The sequence below is a fragment of the Lissotriton helveticus genome, chromosome 10, assembly GCF_964261635.1.
Source record: "Lissotriton helveticus chromosome 10, aLisHel1.1, whole genome shotgun sequence".
NCBI lineage: Eukaryota > Metazoa > Chordata > Amphibia > Caudata > Salamandridae > Lissotriton > Lissotriton helveticus.
In genome coordinates, this window is record NC_136071.1 from 628,141,132 (window position 1) to 628,166,948 (window position 25,817).

Consider the following 25,817-nt stretch of genomic DNA (forward strand, 5'->3'; position numbering starts at 1 on the left):
AATTAATTGCGTTTCATCAGTGTAAAATATATTCCCAAACTCCCATGCTCTTAGAATGTTTGCCTGTGGAGCCATTCGGATATAAATAAAAAGTGTGGGGCTCAAGGACGAGCACTGGTGAATGCCACATGTGATGTAGAACAAGATTTGAAACAGGGGGAAGAGGATAGAATGTGATCTGCCAAACACGAAGGGAGAAACCAACCAGGAGTATTTGAGTGTAGCCCGATCTTATCCAGCCATTTGATAAGGATGATATGGGATACAGTATCAAAAGCTGCAGAGAGGTCGAGGAGGAGGAGGAGGAGGAGGAGGAGGAGGAGGAGGAGGAGGGCAGCAGATTTGTCCTCAGCCATTGTTAAAACTTTCTCTAAAACCCAAATTGGAAACATCCAACAGGTTAACTCCTCTAAACAGAGAAAAAGTTGAGAATGTATTAGCCTCTCAATTTCTATGGCTGGTTATGGCAATAAAGAGATAGAACAATAATTAGCTATATTTAGGGGGTCTACTCCCACCTTTCTCAGAAATGAATACCAATACATGTTTCCAGTCATGAGGGTATTTCAGAGTCCTTGAGGAGCTATTAAACAAGTCACTTAGATAAGAGCCACGTGGAGGCACATTGTGGGAGAAGATATAATGAGGACAGGGGTCCAGCAGGGATTCCAATATGTTTGCGATCATGGAATCCACCACAACTTGGGTTGATATTGATGCAAAACAGCTCCAGGTAGCCATCCCTGCCAGACGGGTTTCTCCCATTTCTGTTGGGAAAGAGTTCAAAACCAGCTGAGGAGTGAGGAATGAGTAGATGTTTGTAATTTTGTGTTTGATATAGAATGCCAGATTAGCACCAAAAGGTTGGGGAAACTTGTATAGACTGATCACAGGCAGTAGGATGCTAGCTCTCTAAAGCTCTCTGACATTTAAAAAAAGGTAATTGGAAGAGTTCTTGTTCTCATCAATCTTTTGCATAAAATAATTATGAAGAGCCTGTTGAATTATTCTGAAGTAGCTTTTGAGGATAGCATTATATTTGGATTCGTCCACCTCAGTTTTTGTCAGCTTATCTCTAGACTCTTACATTCCTGTAAGCCCTACACAGTGAGATTGCTGAGAGGTGGCTGGAGGCCATGCCCCCTTTCTCCACCACTCTGCAAACGTGCCTCTCGGCACACTGTTGGTGGGGGGGGGGATGAGGTCCCCATGCCTCTTGAGGGCCTCAGGACTAGAGTGGACTTTTTTCCCAAGCCCTTTTCTCTTCATAATCTGATTACTCTAGCAAGTCCACTTTCACAAGTGTTGAGATGGACCAAGTGGGTTATATATTTTTGTGGACATGGTTATCTGAGATTCTTAGGATCTGTCAAGACAATGCTCCACTTGAAGGTAACCTTTATGCCAGCTTTCTGGTTTATCAGACCTCCTTCCTCTTCCTCTATCTCTCTAAACATGGATAGACTGGAAGAAGTACGAAAGGGGTGTATATCACATGGGTAGCAGGTCGATTGCAGGGTAGTATGTGCATTAAAAAATGAATGAAAGTAGACTATTCCCATTATTCAAGCTGCTTGAGGAATACTCAATTCTCAAAATTTCAGGAAATATTTGGTTGGATACAGCAAGCATTATGGCTCTCTATTGATTCATATATTTTAAAATGTTTGCTGTAATTGGTGTGAGCCAAGGCAAAGATTTGGTGCATAAACACATGGTAGTTGGGGTGAAAAAACAGTAATTTTGTCAACCTGCCACTCACAGTTTCAAATCAAAGGACAGCAATTGCAGCAGTAGTAAAACGGCTTTTCTTTGGAGAAAAGTCATTGAGTCGTACATGCCACTGTTTATAAATAATGCTTCTCAACATGCGATATTGATTAGCATGCAGGATCAATAGACATTTAATTTCTGTCTTGATATTAATTGCTGTTACGATTATCAGATATTGTTCTATCCAAGACTAATCACTTCCTATCTCTAGAGAGTTTTTGAACATGCTCGTAAAATTAACCACATGAATAAACACAAATCGTATTTCATCATCCCATCAGAAACCATAATATTCTCTTGATTACATGTACAATTTATTTTAGCTAGTAGAAATGTGCTACACAGAACTGCTTCTATGGTAGCTGTTGGGTGACTACCTTGAAAAGGAAGTGCAGAATTGAATGGAGTTTCCCTTCTATAAAAAACGGTACTCAATGCATTATACTTTACATTATTAACCCCTTCCCTGCTGCCGCCGGCCGTTGGACGTCGTGCGAGCTACCTCCCTGGTGCTGCGCACGTCCAATGGCTGATGCGGCCACGCCCACCCTTTAGAACGCCCGCTCCGCAGGGGAAAAACCACCGCGGTTAAGGCGTTAAAAACAAATCCAGAAAGTCAGTGCTACCAGGTGAGGTGATATTAGTGAGGCATGAAACTCTAAGATTCTAGCTAAATGGTTGTATGTTGGAAACATGAATTCCCTAACCATGCATGCCTAGACAACATGGTCTTAATAACCACTGTATCTTAACCACGCATTCCTTTACTACACATGCCTTTACCACGTAATTTTGTGGCAAAGGCATGAATGGTAAAGAGGTTTGCGTGGCGAAGGTCACTGCCTCCTCCCCACTGCCCTAAGGTACAAACTCCCCCCTGCCCCCTACCCGCCCTGAAGTGCAAAATACCGCTAACCCCACCCAGCCCCCACACTGTGCCCTCCCCATGCTCTGTGGCCTAAAACCCTTTCCCTTAACCCTGTCCCTTCACTGGACCCAGCCCAACCCTGACCCAGCCCTAACAACTGCCCGCTCTTCCCTAAGCCCTAAAATCGACCCCGACTACCCATTCCCCTCCCCGTGCCCTGAGGATTAATACCTTAACCCTGAATTTAAATAAACAACCCCTGCCCTAAAAGCTACTCTGAGCCCCCTGTCCTGAAAACTACCCCTGACCTTCCCAGTCCCGAAAACTACAACCGCCCTGGAAACTAGCCCCAGACCCCCCAGCCCTGAAAACTACCTCCAACCCCCAGCCCTGAAAACTAGCCCCAAACACCCCCAGCCCTGAAACCTACCTCCAACCCCCCAGCCCTGAAAACTAGCCTCAAACCCCCTCAGCCCTTTAAACTACCGGGGCCCAGAAAACTACCTCAACCCACCCCCAGCTCACAAAACGAACCGCTCCCCAGCCCCAAAAATCTACCCTGACCCACCCCAAGCCTACAAAACTACCCTGACCAAACCCAGAAAACGACCCCTGAACCTCCCCAGCCCACAAAACTACTCTGACCCACTCCCAAGTCCACAAAAAACCCAGACCACAAAACTACCCCGCCCACCCCCCCCACAGCCCAAACACTACCCAGACCCACCCCTAGCCTACAAACCTACCCCAACCCACCCCCAGCCCCACTTACCTCACAGCGGATCTCTCCCTGCTGCCTGCTTCCGTCCAATGCAGCTAGCAGCTAGACAGCGCATTGACCTAACCACGCACATGCGTGGTTAAGGCATATGCGTGGTTAAGGCAAGCATTGATTAGCTTGCAGAATCGCAACATTTGTGGTTTAGACCCTGGTGTTCTGACTGGTTCCCTAGCTAAATATGTCAACATATCAAAGCAGTTTATCCTGGATTGAGCTATCCAGAGTTTAAAAAAACCAATATATCTGGTACAAACCTTTTTATCTTGATTAAACTGTCCTACACTTAATATATTTCCGTAAATAACCTCCTTATTCTGCATCACATGTTTACATCTTGAAAGCATTAACACAAATACCAGAAGCTTATTTGTACCTCACCATATATTTTACAATCAGCATTGTTGTTTGAGGTCCACTTACTTAACAGACTACTGATTTAATTCTATTCACTGTGACAGGGAAGAATGTTTATGGGTAAATATTTAAGATTGCAAATATTTAGTGGTTCATCTGTCACATACATAGTAAATTATGAGGGATGTCCAATTTTGCAGCACTTTTTCTCCGACTTAACATTGAAAGGCTAATTACATTTAAAAACGTATAGTGCACCCAAGTGGAAATTCCAGAAGCATGTAAGTGATGCATGTGTGGCCGTTGGCTTACAATTCCTGCTGGTGTTTGTTTTGGGCAGAGCATTTTGAATATGAAGAACAGCATCCTTAAATGTGAGGCAAGCCAGGGCTAGCATTGACTATCTATGACTACAAGCAGCCATAAAACCCATTATTCCCAAGAGACTTGGACATAGTTAGAAGAGCTAATCCCCATCTGAATAGAGATATTAGGGTGCCTGGTCTGTGTAAAGGGAACTATGAGGGAACCTATAGAACCTATAGTAGCTGAGAGCAGCTTGCACACGGCACTCAGTGAAGCTTTGCCACTTCCCGAGTGAGAGGTTGAATATCTTTGACCCAATATCCAAATTTGGCATCTTTTTCTCCAGTGAATCCCAAATCATGGCCAAAGGTCATGCAAAGCTGGTTCCAAGGGCATATGAGACCGGTAGCAAGGTGTGAAACAGTGCCCTGAGATTTCTTTGCATGACAAGTATTGTCGGAATATAGCTGGGCCAACTCAGAATCTGAACCATTAGGATGACAAGTCTGTGGTAGCTGGCCATAAATTTCTGCTGGCTCAAAGCTTTGGTCAAAGCATTTTGAATATGAAGATTAACATTCCTTAATTTGTAGGGAGCCAGGGCTAACAATTGCCATCTTTGATTTCCCATTACAGTTTTCTATTTTGTCCCTAATCTGAAAAGCCTTACTATCTGGTACTGTTTTTCTGTGCCTACTGTATTGGGACAACAAAGAACATAGATGGAAAAGGAAGGTCATGGGTTGTGTGGTAGATGGTCCCTGTGGAATCTTGTTGTCCTTATGGAAGAAGTAGATTCAAACTAAGCTCTATAACTTTGTTGTGAAACATATCCACTTCTTGAAAGAGAGAATGAAAACCAGTGGCTCTGAACCATCTTATGTCTTCTTTTCTCACTTCTGAAGCCCAGACAATGATCAAAAGCTATGCACAGTGGGATATGGGGGCCCAGCAACCCAGCCACTTTGCAAGGCCAAAGCTCACCCCCGTTGCTGAGTTTGCTATGTAAAGCAGGTTCTGGAGAAGCAGGAGCCAGAGGTCACACCATATACTAAGATCTTGATGCACACAGCCCTAGGTCATGTAAAGAGGATTTTTGCTTTGAAATAAGTAAAATACATATATATAGATAACTGGTAAACATTGATTAAAGGATTTTTTATTTCCATACTCAACAGGGCAACTACCTTTTGATATAAAAACCTTGAAACTCCCTAGGAAAACGTTATTTGAATAAACATTACGGCTATGATTCAATGCTGCAAACACTTAAATTCATCAACTTGGTGAGCAGTGTAAACATAATGGTTCTGCAGTGTACTGTCCATGATCTCACATATGAGGTCACATATCAGATCACAAATACAATTCTTCACTACATCTATAAATATGCTATGAGTATGGGGACATATCAAGGGCAATTATAATAAGATGTGGCAAGCAGAGAATTTGTGAGGGAATGAGCCATGTCGAGTTGGTTCTTGGAAGTGGGCCCTTACTTGCACAGCCTAGATAGAGTCAAGACCATATACCTAGAGACCACTGCACATCTCTGAATGCTATATTAGGTGAGTATTGGAAGTCGAAGTGTTGAGAGAAAACATGTCAGTCAGGCCCTGGACCTGCAGCAAACTAGACATGGTCAAAAGCCACAGCCAGTTATCTCTTGAGGTAGGGTTGCCTAGCACAGGGTCTGTGAGCGTGCCTTGCAGATCACTGCCAAATTGGGAATTTGATCCAGTAACATTTCATTCAAAAATTAAGGCATGTGTGAGGCTGGTCCATGCTCTGGGAGCCTGATTAATGATGGCTAAAAGTTGAGCCCACTAGATTCCTGCGTGTAGGGTTGTCTAGAATCTAAATTTATGTCATTGACGGCAATTTGATGTGTGGTGATATTAATGATAATATTTAAGATCTCATCTCTGACTTAATGTGGAGATTATAAGCAGGGTGTAAGGAAATGCCTCTTTTTGTATGGTCACACCCATTTTTTTCTGCTGATGCTGCTGGGTTTTCGACTCTGAGAGTGCACTGAGGCATGCTAACCAGACCTCAGTGCCAGTTTTCCTACCCTTAAAATGTATGTCAAATTGGTTAAACACAACTGGAAATTGCTAGGTTTCCTGTAAGTCCCTAGTAAATGGTGCCCTGGTACCCTGGGCATGTAAGTTAGAGAGGTACCCCAAGGCTTACAACACAGATTGTGTCATCCGGGTTCCCCCCCCTCCTAAGTAAAACAAGTCCTTCAGTCTTTCACTGCACCCTGGTAGAGTAGTCGTGCACTGCTAGCCTGATGTTATCATTGAAAGCAATAGCGAAGCTGCCACTTCCCCCAGATATGTGTGTAAGTCACTCCTCTGGGAGTGCAAGTCAGCTCTAAGGTCATGGTGTAACATATGACACAGGCAGAATATGTATTTTACATGTCCTGACAGTAAAACACATGAGACAACTGTTATTTCTGTGGAAAGACTTGGGTCACACAATTGGTGAGTACAGGGTTACACACTAACCCCTCAGCTGTGCTAACTCCTAAATGGTGCAACCAAGGTGGGTACTCCATGCTATCAAACAACTTGTTACAATAAACCCAACTATTATCTAAAGCCTTGTGGTAGCGTACATCTTTAGCAAAACTGCCCCTTTGTTAGCTTTAAAACTCATGTGCCTTCCCAGGCACACATGAAGCCTGCTTAACGAGACAGCTATCTTCCCTCCTAGAGATACATGCCAATGACTCGCAGGAAGGAGAACAATGAAGAATCACAGGCCAGATAGATATCCCTGCCCTCCTGCAGGAAGCCACTTATTGCAAGCCCCAAATGGTAGGCTTCAAAAGTGAAGCAAACTTTGAAGAGCAGATGTGGGACACTGGGGGGAGGACTGCTCAATTGTTGAGCTAGACAGACTGGCACAGGGAGCAGAGAGGGAAAACCACTTGCTAAATCAGTTTCCCCAGGGTCCTGTAGCCCTAAGGTAACAACAGTCATGGAGTGGGCTATTGAAGTCTGTACACCAGCAGAGGGGTCTCGTCATCTTGAGATTGGGCAGAATGATGCATCCTGTGACAGCCAGATGCCACACTCCATAAAAAGTGGTCACCAGGTGGGAGGGAACATGGCAGCCCATTTGCTACCAACTGCATCCAGCCCTAAGGGCACTCTCCTAGCATAAAGGGGCACCAGTGGCACCCAGACTTTAGATCTCAACTGACTAGGAAGAAGAACTGAAGCTGGACTGTCCTGCTGCATTGCGGGACCAGCAAAGAGAGGCTGCACCAATGAGGACTACATCTGCTGCACCTTGTGGCTATTGAACAGACTGCACCTTCTGTGTCCTGCTCGTGGAGGTGCAATCTCCAGATCCCAGTCAATCTGAAAGAACTCCAAAGACCAGTTGACTGGCCTCCTGTTTGCAGCACAGGTTCACAAAACCTAAAGAGGCCTGCTAAGACAAGTTGGTAGACCAACGTATTCAAGCTGCTACCACCACCACTGTGCAGCACCGAGGACCAAGACCTGATGCACAGATTTTGACCCGAGTTTTCTGAGCCCAGGAGTGCTGTCAGAGTGCAGGGAGGGGCTGTGACTGCCAGAAGGAAAGTTATTGACCCAGGAAAAATTGGCCTGTGACAACGGGTGACTGGTAGTCCAGTGATGACTGGATTTCAGCCAGACCTGGGAAGAGTTCGTTGGACATCAGCCCTGCAAACAGGACCCCTCACCATCTTTGTGGACTGAGAAATCTCTGCAGGAAGACCCTCATCGACCGCATCGCATCCACAGTATCCTTAGAGCATTTTCAGCATCCTTCATCACTTGCATCATGACCATTCTATCCTTACAACACAGATGAAGTGCCTGGAACTGCTGAAGGAGTGCCTCACCTGCAGCTGTAACTGTTCTTGAGAACCTTGCGAGTCCCCTCACTATGCCACAGTTGGTTGCTCCAAGTACTTCTAATCGATCACAGTGACAATTACCTGAATTGTCGGGGAAAGCGTATCTAAATGTCTAATTTGTTGATTTTGTCAAGGCTTGTTCGTGGGTTGAGTGATTTATTACTGCCTGTAGAATCTATATCTTCGGAACCCCCCAGTGGATCTTTTTTGTTCTAGTATCTAAATTCTTATAGAAATACTGTCTATTTTTATAAACTGGTGTTGAATTTCTTGAGTGATGTGTCGATGTCTTCGGCAATTGTGTTGGTGCCGTTTAAATGCTTAACACGTGTTCCTCTGTGTAAGCCTTGCTGATCAGTGCCACAGATACCAAGGGTTGAGGTGAGGGTTTTACAGACAAAACCTACTGGACCTAAATGGGGTTTGTAACTGTATTACAAGATGAGGTCGCCCAACCATACCATATAATGCACTCCATTTCCTCACATTGGTGGCATCGGTGGGACCCAGAACTTGTGTTAGAATAAACTTGGGGGTGACCATAATAAATAAGCATTTCCTTACATGGTCCCCTTCCAGAGGAAAGATGATGAGCCACTAAGCTTTTTCCTGGTGATTCTCATCATCTAAGTGGAAAAACCTAGAAAGGGAGTCTACACTGGCATGGTCAGTTCCAGGTCTGTGTTCCACTGTAAAGCCGATCTCCTAAATGGAAATCTACTACCTTAACTAAATGGAGTTCTCTGCTTTCATCTGCATTAGATATTTGAAGGTTCTGTGGTAGGTTTGAACTTTGAAGGGAGTTCCAAATAGTTAGGGTCTTAGTTTCTTCAGGGATCAAACCACAGCAAAGGCTTCGCTCTCAATGGCACTCCAATGCTGCTTTCTGAGAAGATGTCACCTACGGATGAAGGCAACTTCCTGATCCTGGTCCAAAGCATTCACTTGTGACAACACTGCACCTATTCCATGTTCAGAGGCACCTCTCTGAACAAAACACTCTTTATTGAAGTCAGGGACCTTCAAGACAGGTGCTGAGCACAATGCTTCCTTGAGAGCATCAAAAGTATTTTGACACTGCTCAGTCCAGATAACTTTTCTGGATTACTTTTTGTAGGTCAAGTCAGTTAATGGTGCCACTATGGTACCATAATCGTTTAAAAAGAAATCTACTCTAGTATTCAATATGGTTGAAGAAGGGTCTGACCTGGGTCTGGGTCTTAGGAGGCTCCAAAGCCAGGATAGTCTAGATCATATGCAGGAGAGGCTGTATATGGCTTCCACGAACTTGGGGGCCCAGGTACACAACAGAACCCTCCTCTACCTGACACTTACTGGCCTTGATAGTCAGGCCTGCCTGCTGCAAGAACTGATGCATTTCCTTGAGGTGGACCAGGCGATCCTCCCAGGTAGAGCTAAAGACAGCTATTTCATCAAGATAAGCTGCACCTCAAAATGTCCAATCCTGACAGTACAAGATTCACCAACCTCTGGAAACTGGCAGGGGCATTCTTCAACCCAAAAGGGATCATTTTGAAATGAAAGTGGCCTTAAAGTGAGGAGAAAGTAGACCGCTCCTTGTCTCCTGGAGCGAGGGCAGACTGCCTATCATCTGATGTCAGGTCAACGGTGCTCAGATGTTTTGCTGCCCCCAACTTATCAATGAGCTAATCTGTTCTTGGAATGGGGTGGACATCAGTCTTAGTAACTGCAATGAGGCCCCTATAGTCCACATTGAACCGATCTCAGGTTTCCTCCCTTTGGGGTTGGGTTTGGGCACCAGGCCCATGGACTATTGGAGGGCTCAATCACCCCAGCTCCAATAGCTTGGTAACCTCAGTCTTGACCTGGTCAGAAAACCTATAATCTTACTCTTGACAGGTAACTGTCACTGGTATTCACATCATGAGAACACCATGTTGTCAGACATGTAGTCAGAGGTAACAGTCCAGCAAGCTGCTTCAGCAAGTGATAGCAGTTTTCCTTGTTGCTGGTCTGTCAGTGTTGAAGTAAATAACTAATCCTTACACAGATCCATCTTGGGCATTAATTGATATTAGGGCTGGGAGAGGTTCACTCTCTTCTTCCTCAACTACATCTGTTGCCATCAACATGGTGACATCTGCTCTTTCATGATATACTTTGAGTTTGTTCACATGGATCACCCTGAGAGTAAGGATACTCCAATCCTTGAGAAGAAGGGGGAAGCAGGGGAATTTCGCCTTTTTCTCTACGATGGTGTATGGTCCAACCCACTTCCCAAAGTAGGGAAGAATAGAAATAGGGTGATAGTTACTAGGCTCCTTGGGATCTGCAGTAGGTTTTCTCAGAATAGGTTTAACCCTTGCTGCTTCAGTTTAATAGGAATTATTGCTTGACTTAAGTACATGTTAAAAAGATCAGTAATACTCTTGAGGTTTTACACTAATATTGTTAAAAAACATACAAAAATATTGCTTTTTAATATATACTTAGTTTAAAATAGTAAATCCTAAATAATTGTAACATACACCATTAATGTAATGTACATTTAATAAATGTAAGTAATATTTAATACTTTATATAAATATATACTTACATAAATATACACATATAGATATAAATGTGTGTATATATACATATATATATAATATACAACTAATATAAATATACATATTATACATTATATCAAGTGTTTAGCCTTTTTTATTGTACTACTATAAAATGCACATATATATATATATATGTATATGAAACTTAAAAATATTAACAAACCAACTGCAAAACTTTCAATAAAATAGCAAATTAATTAAATATAAAAAACAAAAAAATACCTTTACTAAGAAACATTATTTAAAAAAAATATAACAGTTGGAAACTATAAATGTGTATGAACAAATAATATAAAATTAAAAAATATTAGCTATATTTTAGTAGTTCCGCTCCAGTCTCTACAAAGGTAGGGAAAGCATTTGACTTTGGAGAGGTAGAATTTACTGTTTCCACTCCAGTCTGTGCAACAGTAGGGAGAGAATTAGACTTCGAAGGTGCTAAATTTACTATTCCCACTTCAGTCTGTGCAAGAATAAGGAAAGCATTGGACTTTAGAGGGGTAATTTAGTCCCAATCCAGTCTTTACAGCAGGTGGGAAAGCGTTGGACTTCGGATGAGTAAGATTTACTATTCCTACTCAAGTCTGTGCAACAGTAGGGATGGAAATGGACTTCGGAGGGGGAACATTTACTATTCCTACTCCAGTCTGTGCAACAGAAGGGAAAGCTTTGGACTACAGAGGAGTAACATTTACTACTCAAATTCCAGTCTCTGCAACAGTAGGGAAAGAGTTGGACTTCAGAGGGGTAACATTTACTGTCCCCACTCTAGTCTGAGCAATAGTAGTGAAAGGGTTGGACTTTGGAGGGGTAAGATTTACTATTCCCACTCTAGTCTGTGCAACAGTAGAAAAAGTGTTGGGTTTCAGAGTGGTACAATTTACTTTTCCCACTTCAGTGTGTGCATATAAGGACAGCATTGTAATGCAGAGTGGTTACATTTACTATTCCTATTCCAGTCAGTGCAACAGTAGGGAAAGAATTGGACTTTGGAAGGATAACATTTACTATTCCCTCTCCAGTTTGTGCAACAGTAGGAAAAGTGCAGCACTTCGGGGGTATTACATTTACTATCCCCAATCCACTCTGTGCAATCGTAGGGAAAGTGTTGGACTTCAGAGGAATGATATTTACTATTGCCACTCCAATCTGTGCAGCAGTTGGGAAACCATTAGACTTCGGAGCGGTAATATTTACTTTTTTACACTGCAGTCTGTGCAACAGCAGGTATAGTACTGAACTTCAAACACATAACATATTTGCAACATTGTTAATTAAACCAAAAAATGAAGTCTAACAAAATAAACAACAATTAAACAAATTTCACGATTATTAAACAACTTAATAATTAATTATCAATTTTTATTTATGGCATTAATAATTATTTTTAATTAATGAATTATTACTTAACTTCCCACCCTATACCCCTACAAACCCAGCGGACCACACCTAATATATAACTAATACAATACAATTATTACGCAATGTATATGTTTAATAATCAATTCAATAATAATAAATACATTAATAAATAATTGTTTATTAATTGTTACTTAAATAACTTCCCACCCTATACCCCCACAAACCCAGCATCCTTCAAGGAAAACTTAGGGGTCAATACAGTTAGTTAGAAGTACTTGTGGTGGCCAGCTCTGATGAAGAGCTATACAGGGGGACCAGCAAGGTCCTCAAGAACAGTTTCCTTTGCAGGTAAAGCAATCCTACAGCAATTCCAGGCACTCTATGTGCATTGCAATATATTCCTAAGGAGTGGTCCTGATACAAGAGATGAAGGATACTGAAGATGCTCTAAGGTTGCTGTGGATGTGATGCAGTCAGCAGGGGTTTTCCTGCAAGGATTCCTCGGTCCACGAAGATGATGAGGGGTCCTGTTTACAGGGTTTACGTCCCATGAAGTCCTCTCTGGTCTGGCTGATGTACAGTCACCCCTAGACTACCAGTCATCAGTTGTTGTGGTCCTCGGTCAATAATTTTCCGTTCTGAGGATCCCATCAACTCTCTGTAAGCACTCCTTGGCTCAGCGAACTTGGGTGCAACTCTACGCATCGACTCTTGGTCCTCGGTGCTGCACGGTATTAGTGGCCTGAAAACTTGCAAAGTGATGCTCGGCAGCTCCTTATGCGCACAGAAATCCCTGCAATTCTCCGGACTGTCCACCAAGCCATAACCCCTGAGTCTCTTGACCTTATTCACTTCTACTTAAAACTTTTAATTACAATTTCCTAATACACAGAAACAAAATACACCTTGTTGCTCAAAAGACATGACTCATAGCAACACACAAGACCAATCGGGGTATTTGCCTCTTTTGTGTGATAGGAAAATACACAGTCCAACAGATTTCTCTGTGCCAAAACAACACATAAAGGAATTCAAATATTAAAAGATAGCTCAAGCAAAGAATCAGTTGCTCAGGACGTAGTTTTATCAAATACCAGTGATTTTGTTTTAATCCTAAAATTAACCTCCAAGAGATGGTACGCCTGATACATTGGTTATCATTTGTCATATGCCACAAAGTACATTACTTCAGTAAAAAAAAATAAACATTTGTGTTAAAACATTTCTCTCCATATGTATTTTGTTTATAATTACTTGTTTAACCCAACTGGAGTTTATATGCCTCAGCTTATTTGCAAGCCAGCAACATCAGCTGTATGGATCCCACGTTACATTAACCCTGAGGGTAAGCTGACATTGACTAGATGGACACACTTATTTCAGGCAGCTAAGCTGGCAGTGTTTACCAAGAAACAAGTAATTATTCACTTCCAGATCCATCATTCTGCTTTATTTTCCCAGCAATATGTGCAAAACTGCTAGGGGCACTAGCAAACATGGAGGTTGAAATCACATCTTGCGCATTGCTGTACAAAGTTATGCTATTAGCACAGATAACACGGTTGTCTTTCAACCCGGCATAGCTATGAAATATTAATTTTTTTAATGCACGACAACCAGGGTTAGAAAATAGGCAGCAGAATGAAACGAGGAGGCCTGTAATGATATTACTGCTTACCAACTGCTTTTAGCGAGGCATACTTGTTAAGCTCCTTGCCTGGGGGCTGCTGCTCATAAGGATTCGATATTGGTCCCATGGTGGGGTACGAATGCGGATGTGCAATCTGAGGGAGTAGAGGAGACGCTGGGACTACATTATTCATATGGGCCGTGTCTGCAATAAAGAAAAAAGAAACAAGATATGTTAAGAAAATCAGACTTGAAAATCGTCTTGATAAATAATCAAGCATAACAAATGCTACTCAGTTTTGCATTTCAAACTCTAGTTGAAAATAATGCTGTAGTTATATAAGAATGATGTACTTCGCAGTTTTGTTATTCATTTAGATGTATTTTCTTATTCAACCAAGGAACATGTATCTCGCATCTCTGTGCCTTTAATGTTACAATACATATGTTTATTCTAATGCAACTGCTCTGCCAGGCTAAGCAATATTTGAGGGCTTGATTCACAAGGCTCGCTGGGAAAAAGTAGTCAATTTACTCCTGTAGAATGCATCTTATGTTTTGAGGAAATTCCTGACTTTTCACTATCCATTCCATTCTATTCCAACAAACTTTATTTTGGTCAATATAGACCATAAATAGTGCAACAGTGAAAGCAGTTTCCACAGGTAAAAACACATAACATAGCACAGTTTACACATAAAGAAGTATACAGATTACATATTTAGCAGCGTTAGAATACATTTCAGTGATCACAGGGTGGTCGATTTGGGGAGTTCATGCCTTCAGCCCATCCTCAACCAGCTACCATGTCTGTTTCCCTGTGTAAGACCACTAGGGACATAAACGTGTGCACATACAATTTTGTCAGGATAAAATCTCAGTTCATCAGTAAACTTAATTATTAAAAATTAGTTCAAAAATTAAAAAAAAGAATGCATACACTATGAGCTTTTATGGGTGTGGTGGCGAGTTTAACAACATCCTACGACTACGCCACACTGAGTTTAAAAATCGGGATACGGCAAAGACAATGGGTGTGTGAGTGTCGTACTTCGGAACTCTAAATGACGCCACACAATGCCGGAACCCTAAGTTCCTGCAGGGCGGGATTAGCCGACGCTGTCTGGCTAATTTATAGCGAGGACAGAAAAAGAAAACATGAAGCTCAGACTCTTCCACACAATTGCAGGCAGGGCACCTGAGGGGGTGACTTTTACCCATTTGTTAGTGAAAGCACAGAGCGGAAAGGTCCCTATTCTAAACTGGATGTATCATTTCCTTGCTTAGGTTGGTTGGATATCATCCACAAAGGACTCAATCAGATACTCATCTCTAATTCTCAAAAATCGTCTGTCAGGTGTCCTAGGGCCGCGTTCCCCTGGATATCTGCTAATTTATGCAACCTATGGTATGTTACCATTTCTGGACGTGAGATTACCAGGCACATTTCCTCAGGGTTGCTCCATAAGCTAGGTTTACCCAGCCTACAACATACGTCCTTTATAGATAGAAACCATGGTATTTTACCCAGACCCGGGAGACTCAATAACTCCTTTAACTCTGACTGGTAGACTGCTAGTTCCGCGGTAACCCACAGTCTGCGCCAATATGTTGGTGGTGTAAGTCCGCTTTTTTGCCCGCGATTGGTATAATTCCTAGGTCCAGGCGTAGAGGGATGAGGGGGTGCTAGGGGAAAGGCCCAACATCTGCCTCATAAAATTGTTCTCTATATTGTTCAGTCTGCCAGAGGGACAGTGACCCCATAATTCAGTCCCATACATTGTCGCGCCCCTTGCTTGCACGTTGTAGATCTCCGCTATAGACCCAGCCGGTTTGTGGAAAGAGTTTTATACATTTTTGTAATTCCCCCTGCAGTCTGTACTAGTTTAAGGCTTGCTTTGGCCAGTTGTGGGCCCCACTTAAACGTTTCTGTCACAGTATCACCTAAGTAGTCTAAAACTGACACCCTCTCAAGCAAGGTACCATTTAGGCGGGGATTAGGGTGGGATGTGTTAGCTGGGTTGAAGACCATACATTTGGTCTTCTGTGTATTGATCTTCAGCCCCCTGTTTTTACAAAAAATAAAAAAGCTATTAAGAACACTCTGGATGCCCATGGGCGACTTTGATAATAACAGTGTATCGTCCACAAACATCAGTGCAGGCACCTTTCTATGTGCCAGCTTTGGGGCATCATTGTCCTTTACCTTGGTAAGTTGGGCAACCAGAGCGTTGATAAATATGTAGAACAGGGTAGGGGCAAGCACGCACCCCTGCCTTACTCCTCTACTGACTGGGAAACAGGGAGTTAGTTCACCGCATTTCCCATACCTCACTTGGGCAAAGTCAAGAGGTAGAGGGGGATCCCCAGGTCTCTGAGAACATCCCACAATTTGGCTCGGGAGACCAAATCAAAGGCTGTCTTCAGATCTACAAATATTAAATAGAGTCTGCCACCCTCTATTGACACTGTTTTGCAATGTAGGAGTTGGAGTCCTAAATATTTGGTCGATGATGGAAATGTTTTTTCACAATCCAAATACAGATAAGACCGTCAGAGATTCCCAGACTTACAAAGTAAAATGTGTTCTCATTTGGAATCTCCATTAAGAGAAAAGTCTTGATTGCTCTATTACTTATCAGTAATCTTCATTACTCCGAGTCCTGTTGTCCTCATCCCAATAATGACAAGTGGAGATAATTATCTCCGGGCAGAAAAAGGAACAGAGAACTGCTGGAACCCTAGCCCCATGCCCCTCATACTGGGTGTACATAAACAGTACTTACCCAGAATTCTGCCTGAACAACCAAGCCCCCAACAGGAAGGCCAGCCATCTGGGAGGGAGGGTGGGGTGTAATGAATGGTATGAGGACAACAGGCCCCAGAGTAATGAAGATTACTGGTAAGTAATGGAGCATTACTCCCAGGTCGCTCCTGTCCTCGCCCCATTCATGAGAAGTGGAGAATATCAAAGCAGAAACCCGGTCTTCCAAAACCCACTAGCACACGCAGGAAACCACACCAAAGGCAGCAACACAAGGGAAGCAAAAGGGAGAACTGCAGAAAACACCAGGCAGAGCATCCGGACAGGAAAATGCCCCACCAAAGCAGGGACACGCCCACTAAAACCACAGGGGACGACCAAGACAAATTGGTGGACAACCGACAGACGTCAACCAGCACACACCAGAAGCACCCCCGAACAAACAAGGAAGGGGGAGAACACGCCAAACAAAAAACAACAGAGGCTGCCAACAACAAAGGACAATGAGAAGGCCACCCAAAGAAGACCCCAGCTGCCCAATGGGCCAGCAATCCAGAACCGGCCAGCAGGGACCCAACCAAGGACCGGAAACTTGAACCATGGAAAACAGAAGGCGACAGCAAGGAGGCAGCCAACCAGAAAGGGGAAAACCTCAAACCGCCAGGTGGAGGGAAGCACACCAAAAAAGGTGAGTAGGCCAAAAAAAGGAAGCCGAAAAGGAGGATCCCCAAAGAGACCCAAAAGGCAAAGCTCCAGAAGGGGAACAGGCGCCAAAGCAACCAACCAACATCCCGGACCGCAGTGGGCCAGAGAAGACAAAGCCCCAATAGAATACGTCCAAGGGTGCCCATTGGACAAAAGTCCTAGAAGCCCCGCACCACCAGGCAGGCACACAGAACCAAACCAAAAAGAAGGAGGATAGGGCCAACCAACATGAAAAAGGCACAAACCCAAAGAACCAACCAAGGGTAGGACCACCCAGACCAAACCAGAAAAAAAGAGGGAGAAGCAACGGCCGGGCACAAGGCCCTCCCCCCAACCAGAATGATCCGGCAACAGAGAGCCCAGAGAATAAGCCCCAGAATCTCCACAGACGAGCACCAGGCCCCAGGAGAGAATGGCCAACACCAACCACCAGAGACGACAAACCCCAACCACCAAGCACCCACACCGGGAGGTGGAGACAGGGCCCGGGACAGGATAAGAGGGAAGGCCAAGGCACCCTCAAACATAACCCAACCCCCGGAACGCCGCCCTACAAGGCCCCAAGAGCCAGAAGGGAGCAGGCCCGGCAGAGACCAGAACCCCAGGAGGGCCAAACACCGCCCACAGGGCAGGGCCCCAAACAGAACCAGGGCCAACAGGAAAAGCCTGAGCAGCAACAGCTGACAAGACCAATCCCCAAGACCAACAAGACCAAGGGAAAGCAAAGAAGAAAAGGGGAACAAGAGGGAGACCCAGCCTCAAACAACACAGCCCCAAGCAGAACACCCCAACCACAAACCCGGGGTGACTGGAGCAGGAAGCCTCAGCCCTAGAGAAGGCACACACCGACCACCAAAGAAGAGGCACAACAAGCCCCACAATGGAACAGCCAGGCAACCAAGTAGCCCAGAGAACCCAACACTGCAGGAAGGGAAACCCCATGCAAGCCCCAACACCAGCAGCAGACGAGCCAAGACCAGAAATGGGCAAAAGAACAGGCCAGCAGAGACAACCCCAAAGAGTCCGGACAGACCGCTGACCACAACAGACAGGCCAGCAAAGACAGGGGGCCCACAACACGGACCCACAGAGGCCCGGAAGGGGAAGGACAGGGCCAACGGCCACGGCCCAGAAACCACAACCCCCAAAGGGAGGGAAAAGAACCCCTAAAACCATACAAGCCAGAGAGGCAACATATGCCAGGGTGGAAGCCAAGCAGACCACCCAGGCCCACAAACACCATGGCTCAGCACGCACCAAGTTAGGGCAGGAGCAGGGGAAAACCCCCCAGGGCAAAACCAAGGCAAACAGAGCACCAAGCAGATGGGAAGCCAGGGCCGAAGCCAAGCAACCCACTTGGCGGCCCAACCCACACCTGGGGAAGGCCCAAACCGGGGAAGGCCCCAGAAGGGCACAGGCAAAGGCCAGGGAGGGCTAGAGTAGCCAGAGGCCAAAGCCCCCACACCCCCCAAACCTCAACAGCAAGCCCCGGGAAACCAACAGCCAGTCACCCAAGGGGCAAGACAAACACCCCACAAGTGCCTCCCCAACAGAGGGAGGGGGGACACAGAACGACAGACACTGCCAATGAGAGTGGGCTCAAAAGAGGGGTCACACAGGAAAGACTGGAGCGGCCACCCAGGCAAAGACCGGCGCAGCCAGAAAGGGGGGCCTAGGCCACAAGGGACAGGGCCACCCCACCCCCGCAAGGACCAGGACACAACCACCGAGGGAACAGCCTCCCACAGGCAGAGACCACGGCAGCCAGAGACCACACCCAGGCCAGAAGCCCAAAACTAAAAAGAGCAGAGGAGAGCAGGGAGACAACACAGCACGGCCACAGACCTTGGAGACTCCCAACCAGGAAACAACCAGACTAGTCCCCGCCAAACGCCAGAGGGCAGAGGAGAAAAGCAGGCAGCAGAAGCCCAGAGCCACTGAACCACCAAGACAATCAGGACATCAATGAGGCCCGACTCACCAAAAAAAAGGGCCGAGACAAAAGCAGACCAGGGCCCAGCAAAGAAAACCCAGCTGGAGGCAGCTAGGGCACAATGAAGAAAAACACCCCCAAAGACACCACTGCAGGAAGGACAAACACCACAGCCACTGGCAACCCCAGGCAGACACGCAAACAGGGAAGGACCAGACCCAACCCAGCACAACACCCAGAAATAGGCGAGAACTGGGGGTGAGTAAGCCAGACAAAGGAGGGGCCACTGACCCAAGAACAGACCAACAGCCCTGTGGACTGGTGCACCAGAATGGCACCACCCGCCACACGTCCAGGACCAGCCAGAGAGCAACAGCCCCATGCAGCCAACGTGAACAAAAAAACCAACAGGCAAGAGCAGGGCCCACAGTACCAGTAACCCATGCAGGCACCCAGCCAGGGACCAATTTGGCCAGAACAAGCAGAGGGCAGACGCACCCAAGGAGGAAGCACACACAGGAGTAAATGTGGCATAGGAGCGGCAAGGGAAGCGACCAAGTGAAGAGCCCAGACACACCAGAGGACCAGCCAGGAAACCACAATGCCAGCCCCAAAGGCAAGACAGAAGAAGCAAACCGCCACAACACACAGCCCACCCAGGCGGCAGCCCAACCAGTACAGCCAAAACAGCAACGCGGAATGCACCCGGAGGAAGGCAGGCCCGCATATACCGAACAAGCCCACAACCTCCTGTTACAAAAGAGAAAACAGAGCGGATGCCCAATGAGTTCCACAATGTAACAAGCATACAGCAAACAGCACACTGAGCAAGTCAGCCAGATTGGAACACACCCAGGTGAAGGAGCCGGGAGATAGGAACAAGGCCACCCCCACCAGCCAGCCCAAGGCGCACCACCAGGAACCACACCAGGGCAGGGAAGTCAAGGGAACAGAAGGGACTGATGCACCCAGACATCCATGAAGAGACGTCCAGAGGAACAGGAGGTCAAACAAGCAGCAAACACAAGGAAAAAGCAGCACCACAGTCCGCTCCAGCGACCCGATTGTGGGAGAGGAGTAACAGCACAGAACAGCAGCCAGAGCACAGCACAAAAGGAGGACACAGAACACTGCTATGTGGCACTCACCTGAGGTGGCCGGGAGACCAGAACCTGCCCCCTCCAGCCAGCCCAAGGCATAATCCCAAGATCCAGGGCAGGAGGAAGCAGCACCACAGGAGTGCTGCAACAAAACAGCATGGAGCCTCAACTTCCCCAGGCATGGCAGCAGGGACGGCACCGGCAACGACTCCGGCGTGAAACCACCCCACACGGCAGGGCTTGACCGGTAGAAAGAGGATTCACAATATCAAAGAGGAGACCAAAAGTGGGGATGAAGCTCAGCTGTAGAGCGCATGCCAATGCAAGAATGATGCCCCGGGTTCAAACCCCGGCATCCCCAGGCTACTCCAAGCTTATTCTAGAAGGCTTGCCTGTCCACCACGTTCAAGGAAGAGATACCTGTGCAGGAAGGCAGAAACAAGCACCCGGGCAAAGGCGCACAAACAGCCCTCCTACAGCATGCACCAAGAGGGCAGAAGGCAGATAGTGGCTGAGAACAGTCCATGCACTGTAGAAAGGCGAAAACAGGTACCACTACGTGGGACTAACCCTGGGAGGGTCAGAAGACAGGAATAAGCCCCCCCCCTCCTCCATCAGACATCCCAAAGTGCCTGACCACAACCACACCAGGGCAGGAGGAAGCAGGAAAACATGGTGTGTCTTACACCCAGTGGTACAAAAGGGGGTGGTGATGGACGGAGCATCTGAACCAATCAAACACTCACACCCAGTCAACAGATCTGGGTTTAATCCATAACCGTTCTTTAGCCCACTCTGCCACCCCAGTTCAGACATGGCCATATGCAAATCAGTCTGACCCTGTGCCTCATGGGAACAGTCCAGCCCGAACTGCCAAGCCATGCCTTCCCTGGATCGGAAACAAGCTTCCGAGGACCGGTTTCTGGCATTTCAGTTGTCTTCAGCCCGGCTTGCTTGAATCCAGTGGCAAACTGAGCAAGGGACTCACGTCTGAGCATACCCTGCCAACTTATGGCAAACAAAGTGGTACAAAAGTGGGTGGTGATGGACGGAGCATCTGAACCAATCAAACAGTCACACCCAGTCAACAGATCTGGGATTAATCCATCACCGTTCTTTAGCCCACTCTGCCACCCCAGTTCAGACATGGCCATATGAAAATCAGTCTGACCCTGTGCCTCATGGGAACAGTCCAGCCCGAACTGCCAAGCCATGCCTTCCCTGGACCGGAAACAAGCTTCCGAGGACCGCTTTCTGGCATTTCAGCCGTCTTCAGCCCGGCTTGAGTGAATCCAGTGGCAAAGTGAGCAAGGGACTCACGTCTGAGTATACCCTGCCAACTTATGGTGAACAAAGTGGTACAAAAGGGGGTGGTGATGGACGGAGCATCTGTACCAATCAACCACTCACACCCAGTCAGCAGATCTGGGTTTAATCCATCACCGTTCTTTAGCCCACTCTGCCACCCCAGTTCAGACATGGCCATATGCAAATCAGTCTGATCCTTTGCCTCATGGGAACAGTCCAGCCCGAACTGCCAAGCCATGCCTTCCCCGGACCGGAAACAAGCTTCCGAGGACCGGTTTCTGGCATTTCAGCCATCTTCAGCCCAGCTTCCTTGAATCCAGTGGCAAAGTGAGCAAGGGACTCACGTCTGAGCATACCCTGCCAACTTATGGCGAACAAAATGGTACAAAAGGGGGTGGTGATGGACGGAGCATCCCCCACTTTGGGACAGTGCCACTGATTCTCATCCACTGTTCTAATATTTTCAGGAGTGTGACATGTAATCTATTTCTTTCCATGCCTGCCTCTTGTCAGAGTCTAAGGTATTTGGGTGTGCTGTAGTAGGGTAGTAGCTGTGAGTCCCATGCAAATCCACAGCTTGTGTAGTTGTACACGCCTGCCTATATCAGTCCACCTGTATTCTTGTTTCGCTGACAGGATTTGTACACATTCACCTTCAGTTACAAACTGGCTAGTGGACATCCTCTCTTTCATGAAAAGAGCTGCAGTGCACACTTCCCACAAGAACTAATGTGCAGAGACCATGGAGACGTTCAGAGAGATAAGATATGAACTTCAATGACTTGCACTTTGTAAAGATAGAGGTACAACTCTTTAAGTGGTGACTGGCAGGTGAAACTTCCAATTGATGTCATGTGAGCCAATTCAAAATGTGAATGACATTTCCAACAAGCAATTGCTGAAGAAGGCTGTTCCACTACCCTCTCCCTCAGTGTTATTTATTAATGGCAGACAGTCCTGGAAACCGTTAACGATGTCTCTAGCTGGCCCTGAATATATTTAGGGCCTGATTACGAGTTTGGCAGTGAGTGAGTAGGGCCGCCATTCTGCAGCCCTGTTCCTGCACAGCCAAACCTGTGTGCACACCACCCCCAGATTATTACTTTTGTAGACACTGGCAAGCGTTTCTTTGGTGTACTCTATTAAATTAAATGAAATGAAAATGAAATATGCACCACAATGGATATGTCAAAGGCAGTACCTGCATGTCATGGACTGGTGCAGTCCATGCCATGAAGGTGCAGGGGTGCATGAAAACAGGGGGGCACAACTTGTGCTCTCCTGCACTCACCTCATGACCCAGAGGCAACAAGAGGCCCTGTAGAGTGCCCTTTGTTTGATCCCTGCCATGGTTTTCATAGAGGAGGAACCTCCATGAAAACCATGGTGGAGCGAAAACTCATAATATGCTTGGTGGGACCGCTGCAGTCCCGCCAAGGATATTTCAGACTTAATACTACTGCACCAACATCATGGATCTCTGATCCCTGGCGGTTGCGGTAGTGCAATTGTGGTCTGACCGCCCAACTTGGATTGGGGCGGTAGGACCACCGGTGTGGCAGTGGCTGAACTGCAACTGCAGCGCTACCATGAGTCTGGGGATCCGTGGACCCCCAGACTCATAAACAGGCTCTAAGTAGTTTGCTACCTCCTCTAAGATTTAAAACGTTTTTCATACAAAAAATGCTTGTAACCTAGTGAAAATTAGTTTCATCTAATTTAACAGTAGCAGCAGGAGCTCTGCAATATGTATTCTTCTAATATTCTTAACTTTAAAAATATTATACACAGTCCTACATAAATGTACGTGTGTTGATTAAATAAACATCTTTTTATAGTCAAATCTTTATATTTTATATAAATAAGAGAGATGCTTGCCAACACATACAAAACATAAACATGACTGTGTAGGTAACTTATTAAGCTGAAAAGGTCGTTTTAATTAAAAACTTTTAGACTTTAAGGAACATCTGTGTTGGAAAGTTAGCACTTGCTACACCAATTGCCTAATGGGATTACAACATTTAACAATAAATATAATGCATCATCAGCAATATGTAGTTTCTGGAAAATCTTCACAAACTGGGCATCTATATATTCAAATTCACTTCATTGTATGTTCTCCATCCAAGACATGGAGATACAAGACGGTAGGAACAGAACGTTAAATCAGAAAACTGTGATGCATCTCACCCCAGGCAACCAGACTCACATTGAGAGGAATATCTGGGACTGCCATTGCTTTTGCATCATTTGTTTTAGCCTGGAGCCTACATCTCTGTAGTTCAAAGATTGCTAGCATCTGGTACCAGTCTCAGCATTAGGATGATCATTTTCTTTGTTAGGTCTTACAAACACCATATTAAAAATGAAAATCTTTGATATTTGCATTTTATCTTCCGAAAAAGAAATGTTGCAGAAAAAGATGTTGCTTGGAAAAAATGACTGTTACCTCATTTAAGAAACTGCAGAATTAAAAAAGGATATAGGACACCACTTTACTAACTATAGGACCAAGTTACAGCAAGTAGCAAAACAATAAATCTGTATATCCCCAACTCAAGATGTCTTTCAAGCAAAGTTCGAAGGGTTCACCACAGCAGGAAAACATACATCTTAGTTAGAAGCTAGCACCGTATGTTTTTGAGTAGAGCGTTTATCCTTGGAGTACCTCCTGGTTTGGTAAACTACCTTAAAATTGTTTCCATAGCTACTTTACTGATGTTGGTTGCAGTTGTTTCCATTGATTGTTGCCCTGTATGTATATATATATGTGGCTTGAGCTTGGGACTCATGGCTGCTTTTCTTGACTCACACATAGGGCCTTATTTCGATGTCGGTCGGAGTTGCGGTCTCGGGAACGACCGACCTCCAGTCAGCGGTCTTGACACCGCAATTACAATACGACTGCACATGGTGAGGTTGCATACTGCCATTTCTCAATGGGAATTTGTGCTACAGCTGTAAACCAGCCGTAGCACAAGCTCCAATAAGGAAATGGGAGATTGTGTTCATCACTGAAACGAATGGCAGGCACCTCAAGAGGTCGCAAGGAGAAGGGGGCCCTGCTTGGGGCCCCCAAACTTGCTTCCTGACAGGTCTTCTATGTCAGAAAGCCCGACTTGGAAAGCCTGTCGGAAAATGAGCATCATAATCCCAACGGGGGAAATGCCATTAATTGGGATTATGGGCCGGTGTCCGACTGACCGATGGGCTCAGCCTGTTGGAATCCAGCTGGAATGACTGGCCGGTTTCAATTCTGACCACCTAGATTGTAATCCGACAGTTGGAAGTGAAACCGACGATGAGTGTTGGAAAGCCTCCGGCTTTCCGATACTCATCGTAGTTGGCCCCAGATGTTGCTTTATCTAATTGATCTCTTTATGGTGACACCAAACCTATTGCTTCTTGCAACTAGTGTTCAGCATGAAAGTCATATCTGAAACAGACACAGAGACCTAGAAAATGTAATGAAAGATACACATTTTAACAATCTCCCTGAATTAAAGTGATCACCAACAACTCTAATTTCAAGTAGCTCTTTATTCCAAGCAAACACAAAAAAAATATTAATGGCTGATGTGCATATATTTTACTAGTGGGATGGCAAGGTCTCTTAATTTAATGGAATAGAGCGAAAGCAAAGGTCTTTAGTAGCTAAACTTTCCATTCAGCAAAAGTGTTCTGGTTTTCTGGAAACTGATTTGCCACAGGTTTTCCCTGGATGCTTCTTGTTGTGATTATATGATCCCGCAAGAAATTTGTATATGAGTTGAAGGGGGTGAGAACCCACCTCAAGTAATATTCACAATCTTTGTCACGGTGAAACACTAGAGTCACTAAAGAAACCTGTGCTTAATCTTCTGGTAGCTTTGCGCTAAGTAGTCAGGTATAACCTAGAAGTAATGTTTAAAGTATTTATGCAGTACTCAAACAGCCATGAAGTCAAAACACAACAAAAGAAGTATCCCAATTTAGAAAACATAGAGTAAGCTTTAATAAATGAAATGGCCCAAAACAACAACCATTTAATAAGTAGAACTGGCAATATGCATTTTTAACGTTTGAACTAAAAATAGCCCCAAAATGCACAAAACGCCAACAGCTGATATCTGGTTGTGCTAGACCGGGTCAAAGTTAAAACAGAGAATATGTCAAATGCAGAGACCAGGTTGATCCAGGTGCAAAGTTTACCTTCCGACTTTTGTGGAAAAAGTGGGCATGAGCAATTTGTCAGTGAGGCAAGCTGTAATCTTGATCCGGAGTTGGCCTTATAGAGCTGAACAGCTGGGTCCTGGTGTGGTCATCGACGAAGGTGAGAAAGCCTGGAGCAGGCAAAATGTGAAGTCTGCGCCAAGGAAGGCCTTAACATTGATTGGATGCTGCACAATGGTCCAGATGAAGCCTTCTACATTTGAATTTAAAACATTTTCTGGAAG

General features: G+C 45.4%; 1 protein-coding gene across 1 annotated transcript in view; it reads right to left on the reverse strand.

Annotated features, from left to right (window-relative positions):
• SHISA9 (shisa family member 9) overlaps positions 1 to 25,817 on the reverse strand; it is a 1,140,149-nt gene that overhangs the window by 73,687 nt on the left and 1,040,645 nt on the right. Inside the window, exon 6 of the mRNA XM_078663164.1 lies at positions 13,618 to 13,773. Within this exon, the coding sequence (XP_078519290.1) occupies positions 13,618 to 13,773 (156 nt within the window). The remainder of the gene's footprint in view (positions 1 to 13,617; positions 13,774 to 25,817) is intronic.